This window comes from Mesitornis unicolor, unplaced genomic scaffold, assembly GCF_000695765.1.
Source record: "Mesitornis unicolor isolate BGI_N332 unplaced genomic scaffold, ASM69576v1 scaffold2752, whole genome shotgun sequence".
In the NCBI taxonomy this organism is placed as follows: Eukaryota; Metazoa; Chordata; class Aves; order Mesitornithiformes; family Mesitornithidae; genus Mesitornis; species Mesitornis unicolor.
Genome location: NW_010169699.1, coordinates 86,078 through 111,368, shown reverse-complemented (window position 1 = coordinate 111,368; position 25,291 = coordinate 86,078). Strand labels below are relative to the sequence as shown.

The window sequence follows — 25,291 nt, the reverse complement described above, 5'->3', positions numbered from 1 at the left end:
GGCAGCGCCGGGCGAAGTGGGGCGGTTTGTTCCCTCGGGCACCTGTCCCCTCGGGTCTCCCTCAGAAACCCCAGCGCTGCTCGGCGCCCGCTCTACCCAGGCGCATACGCGCGTAAAAAGCAGCTTTCATGAGGTAAAAGTAAGGCAGTCTGTGGCGATCCGGCAGCAAACGGAAAGCAGGAGTGCGAAAGTTACATGAACGGTATTAACGATTGCCAGCCTCTCGGTCCTGAGGTGGTGGGTGCGTGTGGGCATGGCCCCCTGCCACCGGGACTGGTTTTGGCAGCGATGACTGCAAACTCTGCCGTCGTACTTATCCCTGCACAGTATGTGTGGTGAAGCAATCCATTTTGAAAACGATAGGGAAGTAAAACAATACATCTGTCAAAGAAAAATGTCACAAAATGTCTGTGACAGTAGCTTTTCTTTTGGGTCTGATATGAAAAAAAAATAAGTGCTAAGAGTTCTGTTTGTGACTTACAGCAGGCGCCTGCTAGCATGTATTAGTACGATCACAGATCCTAATCCCTTGTGTTCGTGTTTCTCTTTGGGCACAAACTTCCACACTTACTGGTGCAGTTCATTTCTCGTCCTGCTTGACCCTTGGTGTGTCCTGCTGCATCATCTGGAGAAGCTGCTGCCTCAGTGGTGTGGCCAGTTTCCGTGCTTCCCCCAGCAGCTGAGGAGCTTGCACTGGTGCAGGCAGCTGCCTTCCCTCACGGCTGACGGGGGTCTGAACCTTGTGCCCTACCTCTGGGGAGAATCCCTTTGTCCTTCTCGGCTGCAGAGTGTGAAACTTTTGGTGTGGAAGCTCCTTGACTCCTTTCCTAATCTGAAACGCGATAAAAATCCCATCCTAAGCGAGCAGTGGTGTGGGCAGGACTTGTAGTGGCAGTGGGCATTGCTGGTGGGAAGGTGGCCTTTGCACTTGAGCAGGCTCAGGTACTTGCTGTGTGAGCGGTTGATGCACAGGATCAGCTTCTTTGTGCTTATTTTATTCTCTTTCTATTAGGGGTGAAGTTTTGAATGTAGAGTGTAGGGTTAAGTGCTCCTCTGCCATAGTTGTCCCTTTATGGCCACCTTTCTGTGCCCTCCTGTTCTGCTATGACAGGGATACATAGCAAAAGAGAAATCATGCTTGAATCACATAATTTAATCTCTTCCTGCATGGCCAGTTAATCTGCACTGGAAAAATACCAGTTTGGCTCTTGGCACCAAGTGCTGTTTATGACTTGATTTTTTAGAAGAATTAGACAAAAGGAGGGGAAAATTCTGATGCTGCTGCTTCACTAAAGCTTCATACTTGATTTAATCTGAACTTGAATGTATTTTATTTAACATTGTTATGTTAAGGTACCTTCCTTGAGTTTTCATGATACTTGGAGTAGATTACTTCTGGCCTAAAATAGGTAGCGTAGGAAATGTTTCAGCCGATCTGTTTTTCATTAGAATACTTCCGTTCATAACTTTTAGTCATACCGATGGGAAGAATAATGAGAATGGGGTGAGCCCTGACTCTTTCCTTCAGAGGTCCTGCAAAGCCCCTTGGCAGACTTCACTGATGTTTTGGGTAACTGCTGCTGTCTTCCTCAGCACGTATTCCTGACAGTACGAGGGGGCTGAATCCAGAGCAGCGTAGCAATGGCTTTCCAGATGCACATCACTTCAGGAGTAATAGGAAATGGCCTCGTTTGAGTCTGTTCTAATTGACATGCCGAATTCGGGTGTGTGGTGACTCTGGTGACTTGAATGCGGGCTGGAGGAGGACAGCGTTGGCAGTAGAACTGAACTTGTTGTAGAGACTTGGAAACTGTGAATCCAGACCGAATTAAAGTGAATTGAACAACTTGGGCTGGAAAATATCAGGGACAGACTCGTGTAGCAGCCAGGTAAGGAGGTGTCTCCTGCTTGCCCCCAGAAGTTCAAGCATATGAAAACTGACTACAAAATAGGAGAAAGTATTGAGTTTCCTGTAGATGCTTTCTAGTGCACCAGGTGGAAGCTCAGAGTTACGTGCATGGTTAGTGCATGGAGTTGGGAGGTGAAGTTCAAGTGTGTCCTTTACCTGGCACACAATACCGATGTGGACCAAAGTCTCCTTGTCCTTCAGGGCAGTATCCTAGGAGAGGGAGTGACCCTGAGGGGGCAAGCCTGGATTCTTGACCAACTGCTTACTTGGCGCTGCTGGGGCAGCCCCCAATTCAGTGGTTGCTCTAGAGATGAGCACATGTCAGAAATACCCATGACTTACAATTCGGAGATGATTTAAGTAATAAAGTTGAGTGCTTTCCTGCACCTCTGGTTCGACTGTTGTTTTAGCTCGGGGCCAAAGCCTGAGGGGTGAGATGTATTTTTAAATTGAGTTTACAACTTGTCTGTTTTTGTTTCATTTGCCTCTTCCTAAGCAGCAGCTCCATGTAATCTGTGATGAGCTCTCTTGTGTGTTTGCCATGCCTCACTGATATAACTGCGTCTTCCTCACTGGTCTGAAAAACAGATCCCAGAACCTGTCTTAGTAATGGAAATGATCTCACCCCTGCCGTAGGTTATAATAACGTGATGTAGTAACAGAATACTTTCAAAAGAACTCTCTCTTTTTTTTTTCTTCTTCTCAAATAAAAAAGCAAACACCACTCTGGTATTCAGACTTTCCTGAGGACTTTCATTTACTGTTTACCTCAGAGAAATGATACGAATTTCCTGACTGTACCAATTTCCAGTAGCCTGTGTGTCAACGTCTGGAGCAGCATTACTCAGCCCAGGGTGCCGGGGCAGAGGTGGTCTCCAGCACACGTGAAGGTGGTCCACAGAGCAGAAGCAAAGGAAGTCCCAGGAAGCTCCAAAGTATTTTTTTTGTTTTTATATTTTTATACAGATTGTGAGGAAAGGAAAAACAATCAATGAATATTTAAACTTAACCCTGATGTTTTAAAATGGAGAATACTGTGGCAATGCTACGAGAGAGAATTGGTGGGCTTTCCTTAGAAATACCGATTAGTTCTTCGGTACGAAAGTATTGTGTAGAATGAGATGTTTCCTATCAAAAAAAGAGACCGCAGTGTTGGCGAGGGGAAAAATACCAGACATGTATTGATAGATGCCGGGACGATCACTGCACAGCTCTCACTCATTGTCGCTGGCGTCGGTGATGAAACCCACGGGCTGTCACCGGCGGTGATGCTGCAGCCTGCGCTGGCCCAGCGTCTGCCGGGAGGGGCACGGGCACTGCAGGTTTCTCCCCAGACGTTTTCCTTTTGCAGAAAGGCGGCTGCTGAGGTGACGCTTCCCAGCTCAGCTCCTGCTTTTGCTGCGTGCGGAGGCTTCCAGGACTGTCAGCCTGTGGAGCAACAGCAGCTTTTGAGACCTGGACTGACAACTGCAGACACCGTAGGAGTCCCTGTGCGAGTGAGCAGCCCAGGCTCTTCAGGTAATCCCTGGAGGGAAACCAGGCGCTTCCAAGATAGATTTAGGTCGAGAGAGGTTCTCCTTCCCCTCTACTCTGCTCTGGTGAGACCACATCTGGAATATTGCGTCCAGTTCTGGGCCCCTCAGTTCAAGAAGGACAGGAACTGCTGGAGAGAGTCCAGCGTAGGGCTACAAAGATGATGGAGGGAGTGGAGCATCTCCCTTCTGAGGAGCGGCTGAGGGAGCTGGGTCTCTTTAGTTTGCAGAAGAGGAGACTGAGGGGAGACCTCATTCATGGTTATAAATATTTAAAGGGTGAGTGTCACGAGGATGGAGCCAGGCTCTTCTCGGTGACAAACAATGATAGGACAAGGGGTAATGGGCACAAGCTGGAACACAGGAGGTTCCACTTAAATTTGAGAAGAAACTTCTTCTCAGTGAGGGTGACAGAGCCCTGGCCCAGGCTGCCCAGAGAGGTTGTGGAGTCTTCTTCTCTGCAGACATTCAAAACCCGCCTGGACGCCTTCCTGTGTAACCTCATCTGGGTGTTCCTGCTCCGGCAGGGGGATTGGACTGGGTGAGCTTTGGAGGTCCCTTCCAATCCCTAACGGTCTGGGATTCTGTGATTCTGTGATAGAATTAATGTGATCTTAAGGCAGATATCCAACAGGCCGCAGAGGTTATGTGCTAGGGCTGCCTCTTTCTCTCTGCTGGCTGAGCACAGGTGAAGGCTTTTGTTTGAAGTTGGGTGAGGTGAGTCCTGGCTCTGGTGCCTGTGTCTCTTGAGGGCACGGTCTCCTGCGCAGACTGCACAGCTCTGTTCGAAGTTCTGAGATGCAATCTCCTTTCTGGTGAGTGGTAGCATGGGTAATGGTGCATCGTAGAGCTCAGAGCGATGAATTCAGTGCTTCTTTTTGTCTGCTGATAACAAAATTACTTTGGCAGACACTTAAGGCTTAAGTGCTAAATTAAACGTTGCTCACTGTTAATTTTCACCACCCTAGGATACTGAAAGCATATGTTTTGAAATCTAAAGTAGGCTGTTGGCAAACAAGAATCCCTGTCTCCAGCATTCTAGCTTCCATCCCTAAATAAGCAGGTTTAAGAAGGAAACAGAAAATACAGAGTCAAAAGTTTCCACATACACAGGCTCAGAACTGTACATGGTTTGACTCGGTCACAGTTGTGTTTTTGGTGGTTATCTGATAGTAAAGCCATTGAACTGACTCATCTTTGGTCTTTATCTGAAATTTTCCTTAAAATGACTTCAGCGTAAATGAGTAAAACGTTTATTTATTTTCTTACTGGTGTTATCAGATAGTTATAGCAGTGCTTATATCCTTAGCCAAGATCTGTACGAATGTGCACTTCTGTAGTAAAGTACCCTTCTATATTGACAGCTGTTACAAATTTACGTTTATTTGCTCACAGACACACAGATTACAGCGAGATCTGTACAAATGTGTATTGTGGAAAGTGGCAGTCACGTCCCCCAAGGGGCTGCGTTTAGAAGACAGCGCTTGAAGAACAAGACTGATAAGTGGAATAGTGGGGTAGAGGGAGATGACAGAGTAAGAAGCCTGGTGAGTGCAGATGTATGGGCTGTCTCATGCTCTCTGGTCCATTGCATTGGCCAGGCTATTACATAGAAAGGTCCGGCCTTTGGATAGCCTTGTAGGTTAAGTGGGTTTGGGTTTTGTTGGGTTTTTTCATCGCTGGTTTTTTTCTCCCTCCCTGTTACCACGTCTTTGTCTTCAGGATATAGATCGTCAGTGGGGCTTAACTACTGGAGCTGTATTTCTCATGGATTTAACTTTACTGCATTGTCCATTGGATGCTAAAAATAAGTGCCCCAAGTGGAGGATTCATTTTGGCCTGTTGCAAAACCCATTAACGTCAGTGGGAAAACAAGCAGCACTCGTGAGCAGTTGTTGTACCACACAGGAGGAGCTCTCGCTGCGGCCCGAGCCGTTGCTTTGCATGCGCTGTCAGGAGCGTTGTGCCTTTGTGTTCAACATGCAAAAGTGTCACTCTATGCAAAAGCAGCGGCTGCTGCCCAGTGTTGCAGTCCTGTTAGTAAAAAACCGCAGAACTACGGCAAAGCATTGTGAGGAGAAGGTGGCCGTGCGGACCCTCAGAGTGTGACTCGTCGGGAATTTCCTGGTTGTTACTCTTGTGGACCATCTTTTAGAAGTAGCTCACAGTGGAGAGTTGTAAAAGATAATGCACCTTTGAGGCACTTCTGTTCTTAGAAGTTCCATAAATATGGATGCCTGCTTAAATGAACATCTGGAATAGTGATGATATCTTGCCCTGGGGTGATTTCTATAAAATATGAAGCTAAACATTCCTGTATCCCTGCTTTGTTTGAATCCTTTTTCCTCCTAATCTGAAAAGAATTGATAATGAGTTTCTAACCATAGCCCAAAGCACAACACCCCTCTATCTCTTGATGAAGGCATGCATCTGCTGAGTTTTCACAACTGTGGTGGTTTTGGACTGTTGTCTGACGTGGAAAAACACTTTTTCTTCACGTATTCAGGACCTTGCCCCTGTAAACCAAGGCCAGCTCTAGTGGAGAAACCTCAAGACGAATGAGAGCAGAGGCTTGTACAACATGTGAGAGGAAAGTGCTCGGAGGCCTGCCTTTTCGTATGGCCACGTTGTTTTTATGGGTTTGTGTGCGTCTAGCAGTGATACTTGCAGACTCCTTTTACCGGGCAGTTAGAGGTTCCTGCAGTAAGTCAGTGTGATATCTGTGCTGACAGTAGTGAAAATCAGGGTTTTTTCTAATTGCAAAATCTGCCGACATCTTGCATTTCTCTGGCATTTCTCTGGCATTTTCCACTTCGAATAGCACACGCTTTCACAGACCTCCTTGGTAAGTGACTGGTTATATTTAATTATGACATACTTCCAAGTGTTATTTTGCTTTTTATACTTAAACTCCTTTTTCCAAGAATCCCAAATTTGTTAATTCAGTGAGCTCTTCGGTTCTCCTGTGGCCTAGTGAATGTAGGTTTAATTTTGATAAGGATGTTTTTGATATAGGGAAATTAAATAGTTTCTTCCTAGCCATTAAGTCAGCTCTGAATCAAAATTATGTATAAAAACCTGAAACCATAGCTTGTCTCACCTCAGACGTTCTCCCCTCCCAGATCCACAGTGCTGTGGAAAGAAAAATGGCCACTATAGTTATGGTGCATTTCATTAGGTGGTGGTATCCGAGAAAAAATTAAGGTGTGGGATTTGGGGTTTTTTTGGCTTATCTCCTGTGTGCTTCTGAGGATTGTGCCTTGTGATATAGGAACTGGAATAATTCAAGCATGAAAAAGATGTTTGATAGAGCGGAAGTGGGAGGAAAACAGGTTTTGCTGCTTGTAAAACTCTTTTCACCAGTGCATGCAAAGTAAGGAGGATCACATGCACCGATTCTGGCTCTTCCCTGCAGTTTCTTCCCTTTACAATTCCAGTTTTACACAGGTCTGTGTATGATCAGCTGTAAAAGTGTTTCTGAAAGGAGCGTAGAAGAGCCGGCGATGCCAGTTAGAGCAGAGCAGGACAGCGGTGGCTGCCACGCCGGGCAGTGCCCAGCCTGCTTTCTGCACAGCCCAGACCAGGCCTTGGACCCTGGAGTTTTTGCGTGCTGGAGCAGGATCCCTGCATGTGGGGCACTCCTGCTTCTCAGTATTGCTCGCTGGGCATAAATGAGGGGTCAGGGGAAAAGCTAGCATCAGGGAGGAGAGAGATTGAAATTCATCTGCCTGCTCTGAGATGAGTAGCGTGGAGAGCAGACATCAGTCTCCTCCCACGGAGAGTGGCCTGGCTGCGTACAGACTGCCTGTTTTGAAATGGCTTCAGTTTTGAGTGTAAGTGTGATTAAACTCTCCCAAAAAGGCGTTTATTGAAGCTGCTGTAGTTCTCTAATGACACCCTTTTGCTTTGACAAGTTGACGTTTTCTGAACAAAACCTCTTGCTCAGAAGCGCTTGAACATCTCCACTGTGGGTTTATTCCTCTGTGCTGTGCTCTCTGGCAGTTGTTTTCCTCTCAGCACCGAGTGGGCACCTCCGCCAGTGTTTTAATGTGCTGAGAGAGTTTGAGTTGGCAAGGGGGGTAGTAAGCCCTCCGTGTCTTAAGAAAGAGGTGAATTAAAAGCTTAGGCAGTTTGGTAAGAGAGTAGTCATAGTTCATGTAAGTTTAGCTGAACTTTCTCTGGCTGACCAATACTCTCTGCCTCGCGGAAGGATGTGAAAGTCCCCCTTGTGTCCCTAGTTTTGCAAAGCTGTTTTAACAAGGTAATATGTAAATCTGGGGTTTCTTCCTGACTTTGATTGCTGTCCGTTTACTTCCTGAGTCATCGTTATTGCCCCTTAGTGAATTAGGTGGTTTGTTTCGAATTCCTGAAGGCCACACTGAAGGTCTGGGTAGCTGGCATTTACTGCTTTTTTTAGTAGTTCTGTGGTTTTTGTTTGGTTTGTGTAACCATTGGTGTAGCTAACTTCTTGCAGTAAGGTTTGACATCTTCTTATGATAAATAGAAAAAATTCCAATAACTCTATTAAATAAAAATGTTACTTTAAGTTTTAACCCATCTCCGAAGCCTTAGTTGTTAATATACATCCATTAAGAGTGGCTTAGATCCTTCGTCTTGTCCTGCTACGTCTTGGCTGTGGTGTTAACATTAGCATTCGAGATTGGCGTCTGAAAATGAAGCAAGCATCCCCCGATTCAAAGCTTTCTCCCTAAATCAGCAGCAGGAGCTTCAGAGAGGTCATGGGAGGCATGGTCCCGAAGGAGAAAGCTCACAGATGGTCAGAACAATGTGCAGTGGCCAAGCAGGAAGACGGCTGGCTGCGTACCCTCTCCAACTGAGAAAGTGTGGCTTGTGTTTGTGGAGAAGAGCAAAAGTCCTGAGGGAACGCTTTGCCGGTACAAGTTTGGCCTCAGACACAAGCTGCTAACTCGGGAACTGTTTTGTAACAGCTCGGGCACTTGGCTGTGTGGGCTCAGGCAGGCTGTGCCCCATGGGCGCCGCTCGGTTTGGTGTGGAAGCCGGGTGTTAGAAGATGAAGACCACTGGTAGTGGTGCACTTTCTATTGTGAAAGTATCCAACCATGGGCTTCTCAAGAAAATAGATAGGGCAGCTGGGTTATCCTGCCAGGGCTGGGATTTATTTGTTAAGTCAGCTAGTTCTAAAATTATTTGTGTATGAAAAATGCAAAGAAATCTTTCACTGCATAAGTTTACCACTTAGTCTCTTCCCTCAAAAATACAATCAGTGCAGTCGGAAAGTCTGTATTTGAGGGCTCTGGAGAACAAGCCTTACGAGGAGCGGCTGAGGGAACTGGGCTTGTTTAGCCTGGAGAAGAGAAGGCTGAGGGGAGACCTCATCACCACCTACAACTGCCTCAAGGGAGCTTGTAGAGAGGTGGGTGCTGGGCTCTTCTCCCAGCTGATGGGGGATAGAACAAGGGGAAACGGCACCAAGCTGTGCCAAGGGAGGTTCAGGTTAAAGATCAGGAGGAAGTTCTTTACTGAGAGGGTCGTCAGAGGCTGGAACAGGCTGCCCAGGGAGGTGGTGGAGTCACCACCCCTGGATGTGTTTAAAGAGCGGGTAGACGAGGTACTTAAGGATATGGTTTAGGGGGTAGACAGGAGCGGTTGGACGTGATGATCTCAGAGGGCTTTTCCAACCGAGCCATTCTGTGATTTGCATTTGTACCTCTGTGTGTGTGTGTAAAAGATACTTTTATGTTACTGACTCAAACTCCGACTTGGCAATAGCCATAAAATATTCCCATATAAATTTTACTCACATCATTTAAAAGAGGCTGAAAAACCTCAGCGTCAGAAGTTTGTTCGTGACTACTTTTACTAGAAAGCCCTGACAAATTTCCTTGAGTCACTCTAGCGACTTTGTCATGCTTTTGATGTTACGACCGTTCAGACCAAAGGAAGTGCGGCACAATTGTCCCCTTTATTGCAGACAGTGACCAGAGCTCGTATTTTGATTAAACAGTCCAAAAGCAGGACATGGAAGTTGTAATGTTGAGTCACATTGCACATACGCTATGAGTGTAAGATGACGAAACGCACCTTCTGTGTGCAGTCCTTTCTCCATCCCCGCGGTGCCAGCGTGACAGTAGCCTGTGTGTGCTGGCTGGAGTTACAGTTTGCTCTGAAATGCCAGGAAATTCAGAAAGAAAAAAAAAGGCCAATTTGAATAACTTGTTCTGGAGCAGAATTGAAAAAGATATGTAAAGGAAATGTTTGCCGCACTTTCAGCTAAACTCGTTTCATTGTCGACATGTGTATTCTGAACAGAAGCCAGCTGTTAATTTTAGCAGCTCCTTGCACTTTTAGCTACTACTGTGGTTCTTTTGTGTGTAACCACTGCATAACTGTGATGCAGAAGGGTTGGCACCTGCAGTCGAAGCCTGAGAGCAGCAGGCGGCTTTGCGTGCATTCCAGCAGCTTGTCTCTGTCCCCAGAAGTTGAACAGAAATAGTTAGGGAAAACATTAGAATGAATTTTTATTGAAGGGTTGGTTTTGTTTGTTTGTTTGTTTGTCTTTAGTCTTAAACCATCCCTATTTTACAGCACAGGAGCGTAAGAAGGAATGAAGGCACAGGTCGAGGGACCTAAGAACCAAACTGTCAGTGTTTTAATAAAAATTTTAAAAGGCATTGGCCAAGACATACTTGGAAGTCGATGTCCCTGTTGTCACCAAGGGAGAGCGAGGGATTTGGATTGAGAGCTTTGGAGCCTAAGTCTAGTGCCCTAAAACATGAAGCAGCAGTTCTGTCTGCACTACCAGTGAGTATTTAAGGGGCCTCCTGAAGGTTCTGGGAGTCAGCAGCTCTTGGCCAGCACAGGAGAGAAAACAGAAACTTTTGCCAAAGGTCCAGGTAGGAATGAAATACAAGGGAGTTGTTTGGGGTTTTTTTTGGTTTGGGGGGGACTTGGGGCACCCATTGTGTTGAATGTGAAGCCTGAGTTTTTGTTCTCTGCTGCCTTAAGTTGGGCCTTTAAAAGAATACCCTTAAATGAGTAATTATCATACTGAAAAAGTTTGTTTGTGGAATAACTCAATTCCGACTTCCTAAGGTCCAGAAACGCTGGGCATTTTTTAATCTTGCCTTTTCTTGATTGCAGTGTGCGTATGACGGTAGCCTGCAGAGATGATCTTCTTGAGATGATTTAAATAATGGGTGGACTGGGCTAGTGTACCATCATTGTTTTTACGGGGAATATATCCCAATAATTATTTTTCATGGAATTGCAATCAGATTTTTCATTCTTCTCTGGTTTTTGGCCTTCTTGCTGCAAAAACAGGTTAACTGATTCCCACTTGAGCTACAGGGAGTCTGACCTACACAGCACGGATTACTGGTCTGCTGCTTGAGGTGTTCTGACAAGTCTTGAGACTGTGCCGTCTGAACTGTCTGCCTTGTGGCTTGGGTTTCTGTAGAAAGGGACAGTGATCATTGCCATTTTTGAGGAATAATCTTGGAGTCCCTCAGCTGAGGGTTGGTTTTGGTTTTTTTTTTTACATTCAAGGCTGTTTTTTATTTCTATTGCAGTGAAATATCAGACACTGGGGAAGAGTTGCATAAAGATACCGAGTCAAGGAACTGTTTCGTTCTCAGAATAAATTAATTCCTTACTTTCAGTTTACTCACAGAAATACTAGAAAGCAGAACTAAGTTTGCCATGCAGTAAAATCGTGTATGATGACATGGCTTTTTCTCATAACCTCTCGCAAACTGTTGCAGTGAGTGTTTCTTGTTGACGCGCCTTTGCGTAAGCCGTGTAACTGTGAGATTAAACCAGGGTGCCCCGAGCCAGTTACGTCGTCCTCCAGGCCCGTAGTCAGTGCTCGTGGTGAAAACGCAGTACTTGGCTGGGTAGGAGCCGTGCTGGGAACTTCTGTGACGGATGTGAGGTAGGGACAGGTATTGAGGCAGAAATGCCTCAGCCGCTTGAATGTTTCTGTTCGTAAGGTCATTCCTTGTGGAACGTAAGGTAGGGATTTATTTTTTCTCTTGGACTAAGTCCAGCTTAATTAAGTTTATTTTGAGAGCATGTCCAATTTCCCCTGACTCGTGGAGTCTTGGCTCCCATTACAGGAGGTCACTGTAACGTGGGGTTCCCCAGGAGGTGTGGGGCAGCTGTACATGGAGAGCTGGCCTGATTATATTGTCACTTCTGTCTTCCTCACTTTTGGCCTCTGAAGTAGCCTCCAGCACTAGATAAGGTGTCCATTTACCTCTCTTGAGATTTCTATGTTGCTTCCGGAGCTTCAGCCCTGCTAGTGTATTTTATAGCTCTCTCCTTCCATTGAAAGGAAGCGTTAGTTACTCAGTGTCACCTCTAGTTTCAGTAATTGCTTACAGACTGACAGGTCATCTTTCAGAAAGAGATTCATGATCTCTTCATCTGTTACATCTTCTTCAGCATAGCAGGAAGTCAGATATGGTTTCCCAATCTTAAAATCTCTTGCCTAGCTATCTATGCTGTGTGAACTTCCTTGCCAAACTTCACCCCAGAGCATCCTCCAAAAATGAGGCACAAAGGTTGGGCTTTTTGCTTTTATGCAAGGTATTCTTCCTTCCACCATGCTTTCTTAGCAAGTGTCGTGGTTTAGGGCTGGCCCGGCCACAAAATCCTGGGCAGACGCTCTCTGTTAATGCCTCTCCCCTCCCCTGAAGGGAAGAGAAAAGAGAAGAAGGGAGAGAGACTTTACGGGTTGGAAAATAACAGGTTTAATAAAACAATAATACTGATACTGCAGGATAATAATGTAAATATGAAAATAACAATATATATACAAATATGTACAAATATCTACAAAACCAATATAAAATCCTCCCCCACCCTCCCCCAATGACGAATACGTCACCAGAGGCTCTGCAGAGCAGGGCACTGGAAACGTCCCAGTCTGGACTCAGCAGCAGTGGGAGCTGATGCAGGACACAGGGATCAGGATCAGAGGCAGATGAACCAGCAGGGTCTGCTCAGACCTCGACCACTGCAGGATTGAGATGGAAGGAAGGGTCCAAGATGGGAGGGCTCCAAGGTGGAAGGAGGGTCAAGACCCTCATGATCCCTTGGCTGTATACTGAGTATGACGTGTGTGGGATGGAATACCTCGTTGGTCAGTTTTGGGTCTGCTTCCCATCCTGTAGGCACAAACACCCATGGTAAGACAATTGGCCTTGAGCTTATCGTTGTAGCAGCACATACTGAAAAACATGCTGCTAGTTTTCAGCAAGTTCAGCCACTTAAAAGAGACTGAGCTGAAAAGTGAAATCACTAAATAGAAAATTAGTTCTGTTTAGCTCAGACCAGGACAGCAAGGCATGGGAAGAACAGTTGTTGCATGTCAGCAAAGTGTATACTTTTTAATTTGTGATGAAAATTGAGTGATGGGTGCTGTACACGGAGTAAGAGGTAAACCTTATTTCTGGTGTGGGAAGACCTTGTCTCTGTTTAGGGCTCAAGGCAAACCCAAGTGAAACAAGGAGTAGGATTTTCTCTCTATTGTCCCCCAGCCTCCCAGGGGAGGATAAAAAGGGCATAGAGAAGAGATGTTTCACACAAGGTTGGAAGTTAAGACTGCAACAAGTTTAATGAAAAAACAGGGGGAAGGAAAAGTAGAATTAATAAGGGAGATAGGATATTCAACTGTATCCAGAACCCAATCCCAGCAGTCCTGAGTGAATGTCCAAGCAGTGCCTCGTGACCGCAGTGGTGCCCAGGAGGAGGTGGTGGTGGATGCTGCCGGGCCCGGGGAGGTAGCCCAGCCGTCTGGAGGTGTGCTTGAGGCAGCCTGGAAAGGAAGGAAGAGCCCCGAAACTTCCAGCCTCCTTGTTTGTTTCCAGACTGTGGCCAGAAAGGGGAGGGAGCAATACCACTCTGACCCCTCAGGGTCCTACAGCTGTTGCTTGAAATTGAAAATAACTCCCGAAACACGCAAAGTCTGTTTAGAGAGGAGATTGTTTAATGCAGAGTTGCGCAAGGCTTGGTGGATTTCCACAGGTCGAGCGCACCACCTGCGAAAACACCACCGTGTTTATCCTAATACATGATTGGCAAAACTCCACCTGAAACTACATTAATTGGTACAAAATTACTTAATCTGTTTTCCATTGGCTACTTAATGTCATGCTTTTCGTGCTAATTAATCTGCGTGCGCAGTGTTCGCCTTCTTTTGGGTTGGGGGGTTTCTTGGTCAGTGATCCCTGAGCCGCTGTCACGATCTCCCCCTGCCGCATTTACCTCTACCTGACTTTCCACAGTGTTTGCTGACTTCGTGCTCATCAGGCAGCCCTCCAACACTCGGCCCTCTTTGGGCCGGGTGATTGGCCTCTTGACAGACTTGTGACTTCTCCAGGATGTAGTCTTTAGGGAGTGCAAATGAGTCGATTTAGGACTCCTCCAGTTAATCCTCGCTGCTGGTTCCTAGGTCCGAGTGTTCTGCCGGATAAAATTTGTGTTTTCTAATGTTACAGCGTTGCTTTCTGTGAAAACATCCGCAACACCTGGTCTCTGCTTGGAAAGCCCAGTTGATCCCCTCCACAAGCTCCTTTGTCTCACATTCAGAAATTCACAGCTACCACCTGTCCTTCCCTTTCAGGCTGCTAACAGACCTGAATGAAGAAATAACATTACAGTGATTTTCCAGGATGCTGGGCAGGATGATGTAGAAACAGATTATTTGTTACTTCTGTTATACAATCACAGGAAAAATCTGTAACCGAGTATAATTCTGTAAACTGGTTTGATAAAAATGGATAGTGACATTCATACCAAAAGCCTGAGTCGATCCTTAGCTTATTCTGTACCCCTCACTCTTATCATATTAGATGGAGAACTAATGACTGTACCAATGAGTCGCACTTATTCACTTATCTTTTAATTATCTGTGCTTTTAATTTTTAAGAAAAATCGGCTAGTTTGATATAAACAATCTTTTCCTCTCGGTGAGGCGAACTGTGGGCTAAGCTCACACTCAGCATGAAGTGGGAAAATCTCGTTATTCTCCTTGCCCTTTGTTCTCCACATAACCTGTGAAACTGAGTTATCACCACTGAGAACGAAGCTGTTCCAGTGATAATCTGGGTCCGCTCTGTCAGTGTTGGTCTGTGGGGGCAATCATCCCGTGTCCGTTTCAGTCTGTCACCTCAAGCAGAAATGAGGTAAGATCACAGAGGAGTCTTGATTTAAACGGTGATCCGCCTGTCCACTAACAGCTTGTTACTTCTGATGCCTGAGGCTGTGCCCAACTATTAAATGCTCTTGGGCTGACAAAAGTAGAGTTCACTTTTGGGTGAAAGTGAGATTTAGGAATTGAGCAGAAAGCTCTCTCTGTGTTACATGACCAAGCTAAAGTGCGGCCTGTTCTCGGGGCTGTTTTTGCTATGGCATTTTTTAAATTTGGACATTTATCAATAGCATATCACGAAATATCATTAATCGGTTTGGCCAGCACAGTTAGTTTCGGTGGTACTGAATGGATTTATGCTCGTGTTGCTGCAGAGCCGCTGCCTGTGAGGCGCTCTGCTCGTCCCTCAGGAAGGAATGCTGCCAGCCCTGGGAACAGCACGGCTCAGATGGTGCCGCTGCCACCAGACACCAGGGAAACAGAACAGAGCGTGTTAATAGCACTGAAGCGTCCTTGCAGATCGGTGTAGAGGCACTGCTTCCCCTGCAGGCTGTCAGGGGTCGGCCTGCCACCCGTTTCACCCCAGTTCAGTTCAGTTCAGTACGTGCACTTGTGACACAGTCTTTGATTAGTTGGGGATTCTTCCGTTAGGCTTTGTGGGACGGACAGCGTACGGTGGCAGCGTGGAGTGAGATCATTCTGGGATCGTGGCTCTTTTTACTGCAGATGTTTGAAGTAAACATTATTCAAGATTAGTAGCTGCTGTTAGTGCTGTATTGTGGCTTCTCTGCCACACTAAGATTTCAGGGATTGAAATATATTAGTGTGCTTAACCCAAACTCCGTTGGTGTTGCAGCGCAAGCCTGCAAAGGGTGCAGTTTTATTATATCACGGTCAAGTAACTGTAATTTGAATTAAATGTACTGCAAAGGATGTAAGTATTCAAGTCACTTAAACAGAGATGTCTGCCACCACTCCACATGTCCTGCTGGCTTGGGGCAGAGCCTGGGTGTCTGTCCTGCTGACCGTCCCTGGGTGCCTCAAGTACGCTCACGTGTCTGGGCTGGCACTGGATGCCTGTCTTTGGGTACATGCCTCTGTTTACCACATCCTGAAAAACTGGGGTTAAGACAGCAAACCACAAGCTCCGATTTGGAGAAACGCCGTCCTGGCTGGGGCTAGGATCTGTCATGCTGCTGGTGGAGCTCTGTGGAAAGCGAGGGTGTTGGGCTTTGCCTGTCACATCAGGTTCTACTTGGTCCCTGGCCCCTTTCTTCCTGTTCAGAGGCTCTGCTTGTGTATTTTGTGCGTATGTTTGTGATACAGTTGCGAATTACGTGACTGCATATTTATCTGCCTGCATGAGCCTTGGCTCCTTTAACGTGGAGGACCAATGGCGCTTGGGGATTCATCACAGCTCTGTAGTCTGAGGTGGTTGTTTGCAGGGTCACAGATGTCTTTCCTGCAGATGTTGACATAAATGAGGCGGGGGGTTGTAGGAAGAGAGAGGATGATCTCATGTCTGAGCCGGTCAACCCGTTGAGTGATGACCTGGAGACCTGGAACTCTGCCTCTAGGATGCTGGACAAATAACTCGAATCAGGCTTCTCCTTCTAGGCCCAACCCCTCTTATTTCCACAGCTAGAGCAGTGTCCTCAGCTTGGTTTTGGTATTTTCTCAAAATGAGCACGGTTACTTGTTGGTAGTTGACTGTGCAGTTAAGGGAAGTGGTATATTTTCTAGTTTATGACTTACACATTTCCTCTTCATTGCAGTGACTGGACAGCTTTCACTGTTCCCTTTGCTTGATTGCCTTCAAAGTTCCTCAAACTCTGATGTGACAGGGCTTGTTTACCAAGGTTCTCCAACGTCATTCTTTAAGTTAAAATAAACTTGAATATATTCAGCCACTGCTGAATTTGGCTGATAGAATTTTCATAAAAATAAGTCTTTGCAGTTATTACTGCAGTCAAAGAAATAGTGGTGGATTTGTGTTAGAGATCTTCCTTTAAGTCTGAAAAGCTGCTTGCTTTCTGTGATTGAAAGTGGCTCGTTCCTGTTGCCCTGGCATTGAGCTGTACTGAATGAAAGCTATGAACTGAATGTGTGTTAAAGCCTTTCTTAGTCAGACTTCCTTAAGTAAAATCCAGTAAATAAACTAGCCTCAAGCTGCTGTTGGGGCTGGCAGTATTAAAGAAGGGTTGTTGTGATGTTCTGGTGATCATAAGAAAACTAAATTTTGATGGAAATGCCTGCACATAATTGCTCAAGAGTTTTGAGAGTGAGAGCGACATAAATCGTCATTCTTTAGGGTTCATTCTACCCTTTCAAAATTGAGGATTAGGGGTCATTTCCTGGTGGTTCAGGTCTGACCGTGGTCCGGCTGAGTCTGAGGGCTGATCCTGTCCATCAGTTTCCATGTTGGGTTTCTTTTAGAGATGCAGGAAGACCTCTCTTAGCATATTTTACTTTGGAAACAGTTCTGAAGTTTAGGGCCTCTGGTGACCCCTGATGTCAGTAGAAATCGTCACAGAGTGTTCAGAAAGCAGTGGCCTGTGGAGAGCCTGTGTCGTTCCTGCCAGCTGCTTTGCAGCTTGCCCATCCAAGCGGTGGCCAGGGAGGTTATGCACAGCCTGGGCTGGAATTCCCTTCCCAGGCTCGCAGAGGGCACCGTTGCTGCTTGGCGACAGTTCAGTGAGCAGCTGCCAGATGAGCTCTCCTGCCCTGCTGCTGGGGTTAGATGCTGGAGTTTGTTTTCCGTTACCTTCTTCTGCGCTATTAGGTGCGACTTCAGGAGTTCGCTCTTTGTGGAAGAAGCTTTCCAAGGGGAGGTGGTACAGAGCAGACCCTTACTGCGAAGGGCTGCGGTTGTTTGGTGCAAGTTGCTGTCCCATCCCTGTGCTCTCCAACGGGCTTTTCAGTTCTGAAATTTCTGACCCTCGGTCAGGACATCTCCTTGCACCTCACCTTGTACAGAGAGGGGGATACAAAGAGGAGCTGCATCTCTGTCCTGTCCTGACTGTGTGAGCATCTTAATACACGGGGAAAGCAAAGCATGGGAACCGAGAGTTTGTCACTACAGTAAAAAGGCCATTAACTAAACATTGATTTTCTTTTTTTTAGCTAGGATTGTACTGCGTGGAAGCAGGTACATCTGAATGTACGTAGAGGATTAATCTGATTGCTCCATTCTTTTGTTCATCTGTAGAGCTGCTGGAAACACTTGGATGACTGAAATTCGAGATATTTGGTTTGCGCTTTTACCTTGAGGTAGAGGAAGCAGGCACAAGAAGTTTCTCTAGTTCAGGCAAGTAAATATCTGTGCCTCCATAGCTTATATGAAATTAAGTTCTTGGTAAACAAGTCAATCATGGGAACCTTCCTAAAGTAGAGATACTAATTTGCTTGGTTAGAAAACAGAATTTAAAAGGGACATAATAATTTTAATTCTTTTTTTTTCTTTATTTAATAGTTAAAGGATCTGCCATACTGAACTCTGCTTTGAAAAACTGGGAAGCCTGTGTAGGATTGAAACAGACGTTCAACAACTGTCGTGAATAAAAACTGAGGCAAAAATGTCCGTCATAGATCCTTACCAACACATTGTGGTAAGTAGCTTTGATTCTTCTGTGTATACTGTCTCGTATAACCCTATTCGATGTTTCTCTAACAGCATTACAGATATCATTAATTCCGTAAAGAAATGGTAAGTGAGCAGAAATTCGGAGATTTATTTGAATAAACTTTGAAGATTCAAGTTAGCTTTTTGAACACGTGTCATGGCTTTGAGTGTAGCTGCTCACGTGCAAGTGAAAATGGAATATGGGCTCCTAACGACCTCGTGGGTGCAGTGGCCGTGGGTATTGCTCTGAAGGACCTGCCTGTTCAAAGTGTTTCATCAAAGTGCCTGTAGCTGAGCATTTCATACAAACTTTTCTGCGTGCCGATGGCCAAACGGGACTGCAGTCTACAGAGGGAACATCACAGGATGTCTGACTCTCTCCCTTACAGCACAGTATTTTTGTACAATTCTGGTTACTGAATGGCTTCTTTTTTTTCCCCTTTTCATCAGTGTGGATAGAGGGTTAAGTTGACAATTTTAGATACTGAGGTCTTAAACTAGAGTGTACCAGTGTTGACTCAAAGAGAACGTTCCAATCAGAACCTGCAGACTCCCAGTACCAGTGCAGTGGCCTGTGCTGCTCAACACCACGCTGCTGCCAGAAGCTCCTGCTCCCTCCTTCCTGCTGCATCCCTTGTACCAGCTCTCAGACGTATCTGAGCAGAGTGAGATGACTGACCTTGCTGAACAGGCAGAAAAGCAGTTCAGTGCAAAAGATTATTTCTCTGCTGTCAAAGCTGGCCTGAGGGAAGGGTGCAGCTGTGTGAGCGCAACCTGTACCAGCAGAGAAGCAGGGACAAGGGAAGGAGGAGAAGGGAAATGGGGGCAGAACTGCCCTTTGTATGGCAAGCCAGCAGAGTGGCTTGGCAGCTTGTTCAGTGCTGGCTTTTGGCTGTAACGTTCACTTCTGTACCTTTGCTCGAGTGACTTTCCAAAGTAAACACTGCAGCTGCAAGTCCTGCTCAAACTGAAATCTTGAAACGAGCTGGGTGTGTTCATATCAGGCACTTTTCCTAACAATCCCAGAATCTCACGTCAGGAAAAGTGGTATGTACTCGGAGATAGTTGCTGTACACTTGTCATAGTGTTGGACTTTTGCATGGCTAAAAATACAGCGTACGCTTCCTTGAAATGATCTCTTATCACTTATGTGGTTTCTACCCCACGCAGTCACATCCTTTACATGAGTTTGCATCCAGCAGATGTCAAACGTGAGTTTGACTCGCTCCATAGTTTTGTGAACGCTGTCGTAAGGACAAGTTTCAGGTTGATGTCTCTATTTATCAAGTTTGAAACCATACACTAACTTCATCCTTTCTGCATCAGTGCCCTCTCCTGGATGGAATACTTGACCTGATCTGTACCTTTGTGGAAGAGGTCTTGAGGCAGTTACATTTCATTGAATCATACACATAAGAGGTCTCTTTTGATACCAGTATGTATACCAGAATGAACAAAATGCAGCTGCAGAAGCATCCCTAGTTACAGCCCTCTGGCAGTGCTGCTGTAGGAACGTTGCTGGTGCAGGAAGGAGCACTGCTAATGCCAGAGCTGATCGTGTAATTGCTGGAAAAGTGAATGAAAATCCTTGAGGTTTCTTAGTTCAAAAATGGAAATTCTGTGGAAAGCTTTACTGCAGTTTAGAATGGTTGAGGGCAGCAGGCTTACATCAGTGCAAACGTCTTGAATATTTAATGACATTTGGCATTAAGAGACTCAAAAGAATTCTGCATTTTCCAGAGGTCCTTCTCTTAACTATTGTGTTTTCCAATCTCTATTTTTTTCTCTTTTTATGAAGGACTTGGAGGAGTAAAATAAGGCATGCACAAGGTTACTGCAGGTACAGACATAACTGACTGTACCAAAAATGCTTTTAGATTCGGAGAATAAAGAATTCAGATGCACAATACATCTTCAGTTAGATGGATACGAGAGAGAAGTATTGTAACAATGAGAAAAATAACTTCAAGATAAAGTCTGTGTGTGTGTATGCACAAATGCTTGCCTTAATTCATAATACCCTGTGAGACAAGAACGTGGACTTCATAAAAAGATCTGTTAGTCCATAAAACAGGCAGACATTTTCATTTGTCCAGCCCAGCCGTCAGCTCGAGTGTCCTTAATGTTAAGGAAGTAAAAGTAGTAAATACTTATTACACAACCTGTGTACACCAGAACTTCCTGACTGGTATTTCGTGTGCAAGTATATCTCCTGATTGAGTTACATTTTGTGACTCAGCATTGTGGGATGTGAAAAATACTACATTCAGTGCATGCAAATCCCTTGCTTTCCCAGTAAGTGTGGAAAGTTCATAGGTAAAACCCGACGGTGTGACAGGAGATCTTGGCATCTCGGGCTGTTTCCGAGTCCCGTAGCAGGAAGGTGGTGTAGTTTCTGTACATAGGAGCGCAGTGATATGTAAAGCAGAGGCAATCAGATACTTAGGGAAATTTTACTCTGAGGAAAAAAAGGCAGTCAAAGGTGGGAGAGGAACAGAGGAGACAGGAGGAGGAGTCAGGAGAGATGGAGAGCTGTGGTGTGTTGAACAAGAGCTGCTGAACCACAGCTGTGCAGGATGCTTGGAAACCTTGTGGTTGTAGCTACAAGAGGTGAATGGAACCAGCAGAGTCCATGCTGTCCACAGGAGTTCCCATATTTCAGAAAACCCACGTTCAGAGGGGGTGTACTGAAATGCTCTTGATTTTTTCCCTCCTTCTCTATATTTGTGGAGAAAAAGGAAGTGAAATGGAACACATGCATAAGGCTAGGTCACTTTGGAGATTGTGAAGTTTTTAAAGGTATGCAGATGTTGCTCCACTCAGTGTTGCAATGTTTAAGTGATTTATATATCATCTATTTTCCAGAAGTAATAGAGGAGTTGGCAATGTACAGATCTTTATCAGGAGTTAAGGTGAACATCAGTGACTTGAGAAAATGCAGCTTAGTCATCTAAACTAGCAAGGACTGAATCTATAAAGGCATTTAGAGTCAATGCATTTGTGGTATTTTCAGGGGGCATCTAACTTCTGTAGAACTCAATCCTTCAAAAAACTAACAAAAAATGCTTGAAAGTTATGCTAGCTGTTGATGTGGACATTTAGGCCACCTAATACCCTTAGAAACTGGATCCTGGGTGGAAAATTGCCTTAATTTCCGATTGTACTCACGTTACATGAAGACCGTTTATTTGGGGGTGAAAAAAGATCTAGGCTTTTGAGCTTCCTGTGTATCTCTGTGTATTTTTATTTTGTACTAAGAGGGAGAGAGTTTATTTTAGTGCCATTCTGTGGCACATTTCTTCCAAGCGTGTGATTACGGCCAAATATTAATAACCGTAATTATAAGCCTCAGCGTGTTATTTTGGGTGAGGCATGGGGAAAGAAGGTAATGTTCTTCTGTTTTGCCAGACCTCGGTGTGCTCACATTCATCTCAGAGGACAGCAGGTCTTAAAGCAAAGTTAACTTTCTCGGCAGAACAACAGCTGGGATGATGGGGTTGGCTGCTTAAGGCAGTAAAAAGCCACTCTTATGATGGTATTAGCAAAACAGTTATTGATTATAATAGAAAGTAATGATCTCTGTCCTGCTGTGCTGAGAATACACTCTTAAGTGGTGGTTTGGCCTTGCTTTGATGGTGGGCGTTTTATTTAGGCATAAGAATTTAATGAACAGGACTAGGAGATGCCAGAAGATTACGTGGCAGAAGTGCTTTTTGTCAGTGAGCATCTTGTAGTGTCCCCGTTTTACAGCCGGGATCTGGGACACCAGAGCTGCACACGAGTTCCATGTAGCAGTGGAGGCCTGAATGAAGCACACCCACGTCCTCCGCTTGTAACTTCATTGTAACGCCATCCTCCTCCTTGTTGCCAAATGTTCAGTGATGTCTGATTCGTAAGGACAGGCTATTTCTTAACAGCGAAGGAAAAGGGTGGTGTGTTTGTGCTTTGGGCTGCTTCTCTTAATGATAAGGTTGTATGTGACAAAGGAACGACATCAGGCTGTGCGAACAAGCCCTGGGGCCAGAGCCACGCGGTGAAACGGCCACTTCAGCAGCATGACTGTGTGTGTGGAGATGGCACGGGCTGGTACAGCAGTTTTGAGCTCTTTGAGAAGCAAACTGGAATTTTCTGCAGATCCACAGCTTGTAAAAAGCTCCTGAAGCAGGGTAAATGGCAGAGCTGGGGTGACTTTAGGTAGCTGTGTTCCCAGTAGTACCCGCTGTTTCCAGTTACCTGCTAAAATCCCCGCTTACCCTGCTGGGATGGAAGACTCTTGAGTTTCTTGCTGCATGGCAAAGGCAGAAGTTTTTCCAGCGAGAAGTCCCATCCTCCTCCCTGTTCATCCATCCACTCTTGGAAGCTGCGATGCAGAAGGTGACGGATGTCATGAAATCATTGATAAGTCTTCACGTCAGAGCAAGGCGAGCTGTTAAATAGGTGTTGCTTCCTAACAACTCTGAATTCCCCCATCTGAACCCTTTCTGTTGGGTTGGAAACGTCTGAAGTGCTTTCACAGTCCCGGTTGGGAGAATTGATGAGCATCTGGAGTCCGTTTTTACTGCGGTTGGTGAACCACTTGCTGTGCAGTGACCGATTCAGCACAGCACTTGTGAGGTTACGGTTTGCAGCGCCACAGCTCTCCCTCTGCCTGCTGGCATGTTCTTTGAACCACACAACTCCTGCAGTTGCAGGGGAAAAATGGCAGAGCTGAAGTTCACTGCTGGGCAGCCTATCACGAAACGAGCCTCCGGCAGTTGTCGCAACGCGCGGGTGATGACAGCCTTAATAAAGAGGCAAGGATTCAGTGTCTGGGTCAGCAGGTGTCTGCAGTGAAGTCATCCCCTGCGTCACTGCGGGCATTTTCTCCTAGACGTTTTGCCACGGGGATGTGGCTGTGCCTCTGCAGACCTCTAGACTGCAGACTGCAGGAGTTTGTTGGTATCGTTTGCGCTGGTTTTTTAACGTGTCGTGACTCAGCTGTTACCTGAGCATTCACAAGCCACCTTTGCTGCCTTTAGGAGATTGATTTTTGGCTTTTTTTTTGAGAAAATGATGCATAACTTATAAGAAACTGTCATTTTTCTTGTTTATTTGTGTTAGAGGGATCCAATTTGGTTCTCATCTCTGGGTGTAAGTATGTTGTAGGTGTAAAATAATGGGGCTTGGCTGAAACAACCAGTTCTGAAACAGTCATGAAAACCACTTGAAGGCCCTTACAAATGCCAGCAGATGAAGCAGCAGTAGCTGAAATGGAGGCACGTGCCACTGTTGAAAACTGAGCCACGTATGGGTTGAAGGGTTTTGTTGGCTTATCTGTTTGTTCCTTTAAAAAGGGGTTTTTTTTAAAAAAGGAGCAAGAATCCAGATGAAAACATAGCAAGAAAGAACCAGGCACAGCTTGAGTAAGTCTTATGTCTCGTATCAAGGGTATTGTCTATAATTTTCAATAAACATCAATTAATTGCCTGATTCTGGTACTTCCTCCTTTTCCTTCTAATTGGAATATGTAGTAAGGGCTTGATACTTGGCTAGTTATTTTGTTCCCAATGACTGATATGCAGTGCTTATTTTGATGTGTTTCACAAAGTTAATGGACAGTTAGGAAAAGACAGAAAATTTCACTTTTACTTTCAGAAATGGAAGTCTGAGGTAGGGGTGTATCCCTGTGTACCTGGGGGCCTACCTGAGGTCCTACAGGAGCTTTTGATACAGCAGCTTAAGCTGCAAGAGCCAGGACCCTTCGACCTCATGCTTTGGCAGTGGCAGAGCCCGGCTGTGAGGTGGTCCCTGCCCCTGCCCAGGTTTCTGTGGCAGGAGAGCGGCTTGTCCCAGGGGTGTCTGTGTGTGGGCACTGTGGGCAGTCAGACAGCTTGGGTGTCCCAGGGCAGGCTTTAAGATAGCAGTGCAGGTGGGAGTGCTGAGAGGCAGTTGTGTGAGCCCTGATCCTGGCTCTGACACGTAAAACCTGCGGCTCACCCACAGGCTCTGTTCTCGGCCTTGTGTACAGGCCAGTGTTGTCTGCCTTGCAGCATGCAGGGGTGGTTTTGTGATGGTGTTCAGTAGGTTGGTCAGACTTACAGCTTTGTAGATGAAGTGAAAACAGATGTGAGTTACTGACACATTTTCATTAAGGTTTGTACTTTTTACATTGATTTCATGCCTTTGCTTCACTGTTTCGCTCAGGACAGACCTGCTTTTAGAAGGGCAGCTCCTGCTGTGTGCTTGGGCTTTGCAGGAAACAGGAAGTTCCAGAAACTGCACAAAGTTTGCTTGTGAATGTTTTAACAGCCTGCTTTTCACCTTCCCTCCATTGTCTAAGGGATACCGGCATTTCAAATATTGATGTACACTGGAAAGGTATATTCCATGCACTACTGACTGTGTCCCCTCCATGTGTGGTATGCATATATCCATTCCAGAACGTATGCTTCGAAATACTTACACCCATTCTTTTTACCAGGGGAAGGCAAGCACACTGTAAAGTAGCTGCCTTCTTATTTTTTTTGTCTCACCATACCAAGTTGTCCCAGACTGACTGAATGCCTGAGAGCAGGTTCTGGAGAGAAGGAGGAGTGTTATTCGTTGAGATTAGTAGGTGTGGCTGCAGGAAAATCAAGCAACCCTAGTATAAGGTCTGACCTTTCACTAAAGCTCCAGGGTGCAGTTCAGCTTTAAGATGCTCTATCCAGTATGAGTTTCACTTACATTTTGACTGCGTGATTTCTCTCTCTGTTTTTGGACAAAATGAGACCTATTTTTGACGGGTGGTTTTTGGTTCCGGAGCTTAATCGCCTCTAACTCTCTGACTTCCAGGTGGAACACCAGTACTCACACATATTCACTGTGACAGTCAGAAAAGCCACAAATGTCACAAAAGGAGCGATTGGTGACATGCGTGAGTATTTCTCTTTCTGTTTTGCCTCTTTCTTCTAGGAGACTGTTGCTGTAGGCAGGGGGAGGTGACACACCACGCTTGTCATGCATTCAATGATTGTGGGTTGTTGGGGTGTTTTGGTTTTGCTTGAGTTCTTTTGTCTTGTTTGTTAAGACTAGGGCAGCCTACCCATTTCGCTGCTTGCTCACTAACTGAGAAA

The 25,291-nt window shown here is 45.6% G+C and overlaps 1 protein-coding gene across 1 annotated transcript in view; it reads left to right on the top strand.

Moving 5' to 3' along the window:
• The first annotated feature begins 17,826 nt into the window (after positions 1–17,826).
• The window catches only part of PLA2G4A (phospholipase A2, group IVA (cytosolic, calcium-dependent)), a 62,734-nt gene continuing 55,269 nt past the window's right edge, over positions 17,827–25,291 (top strand). Inside the window, exons 1-3 of the mRNA XM_010179427.1 lie at positions 17,827–17,882; positions 18,048–18,183; positions 25,011–25,092. Coding sequence (XP_010177729.1) covers positions 18,151–18,183; positions 25,011–25,092 — 115 coding nt within the window. The 5' untranslated portion in view covers positions 17,827–17,882; positions 18,048–18,150. The remainder of the gene's footprint in view (positions 17,883–18,047; positions 18,184–25,010; positions 25,093–25,291) is intronic.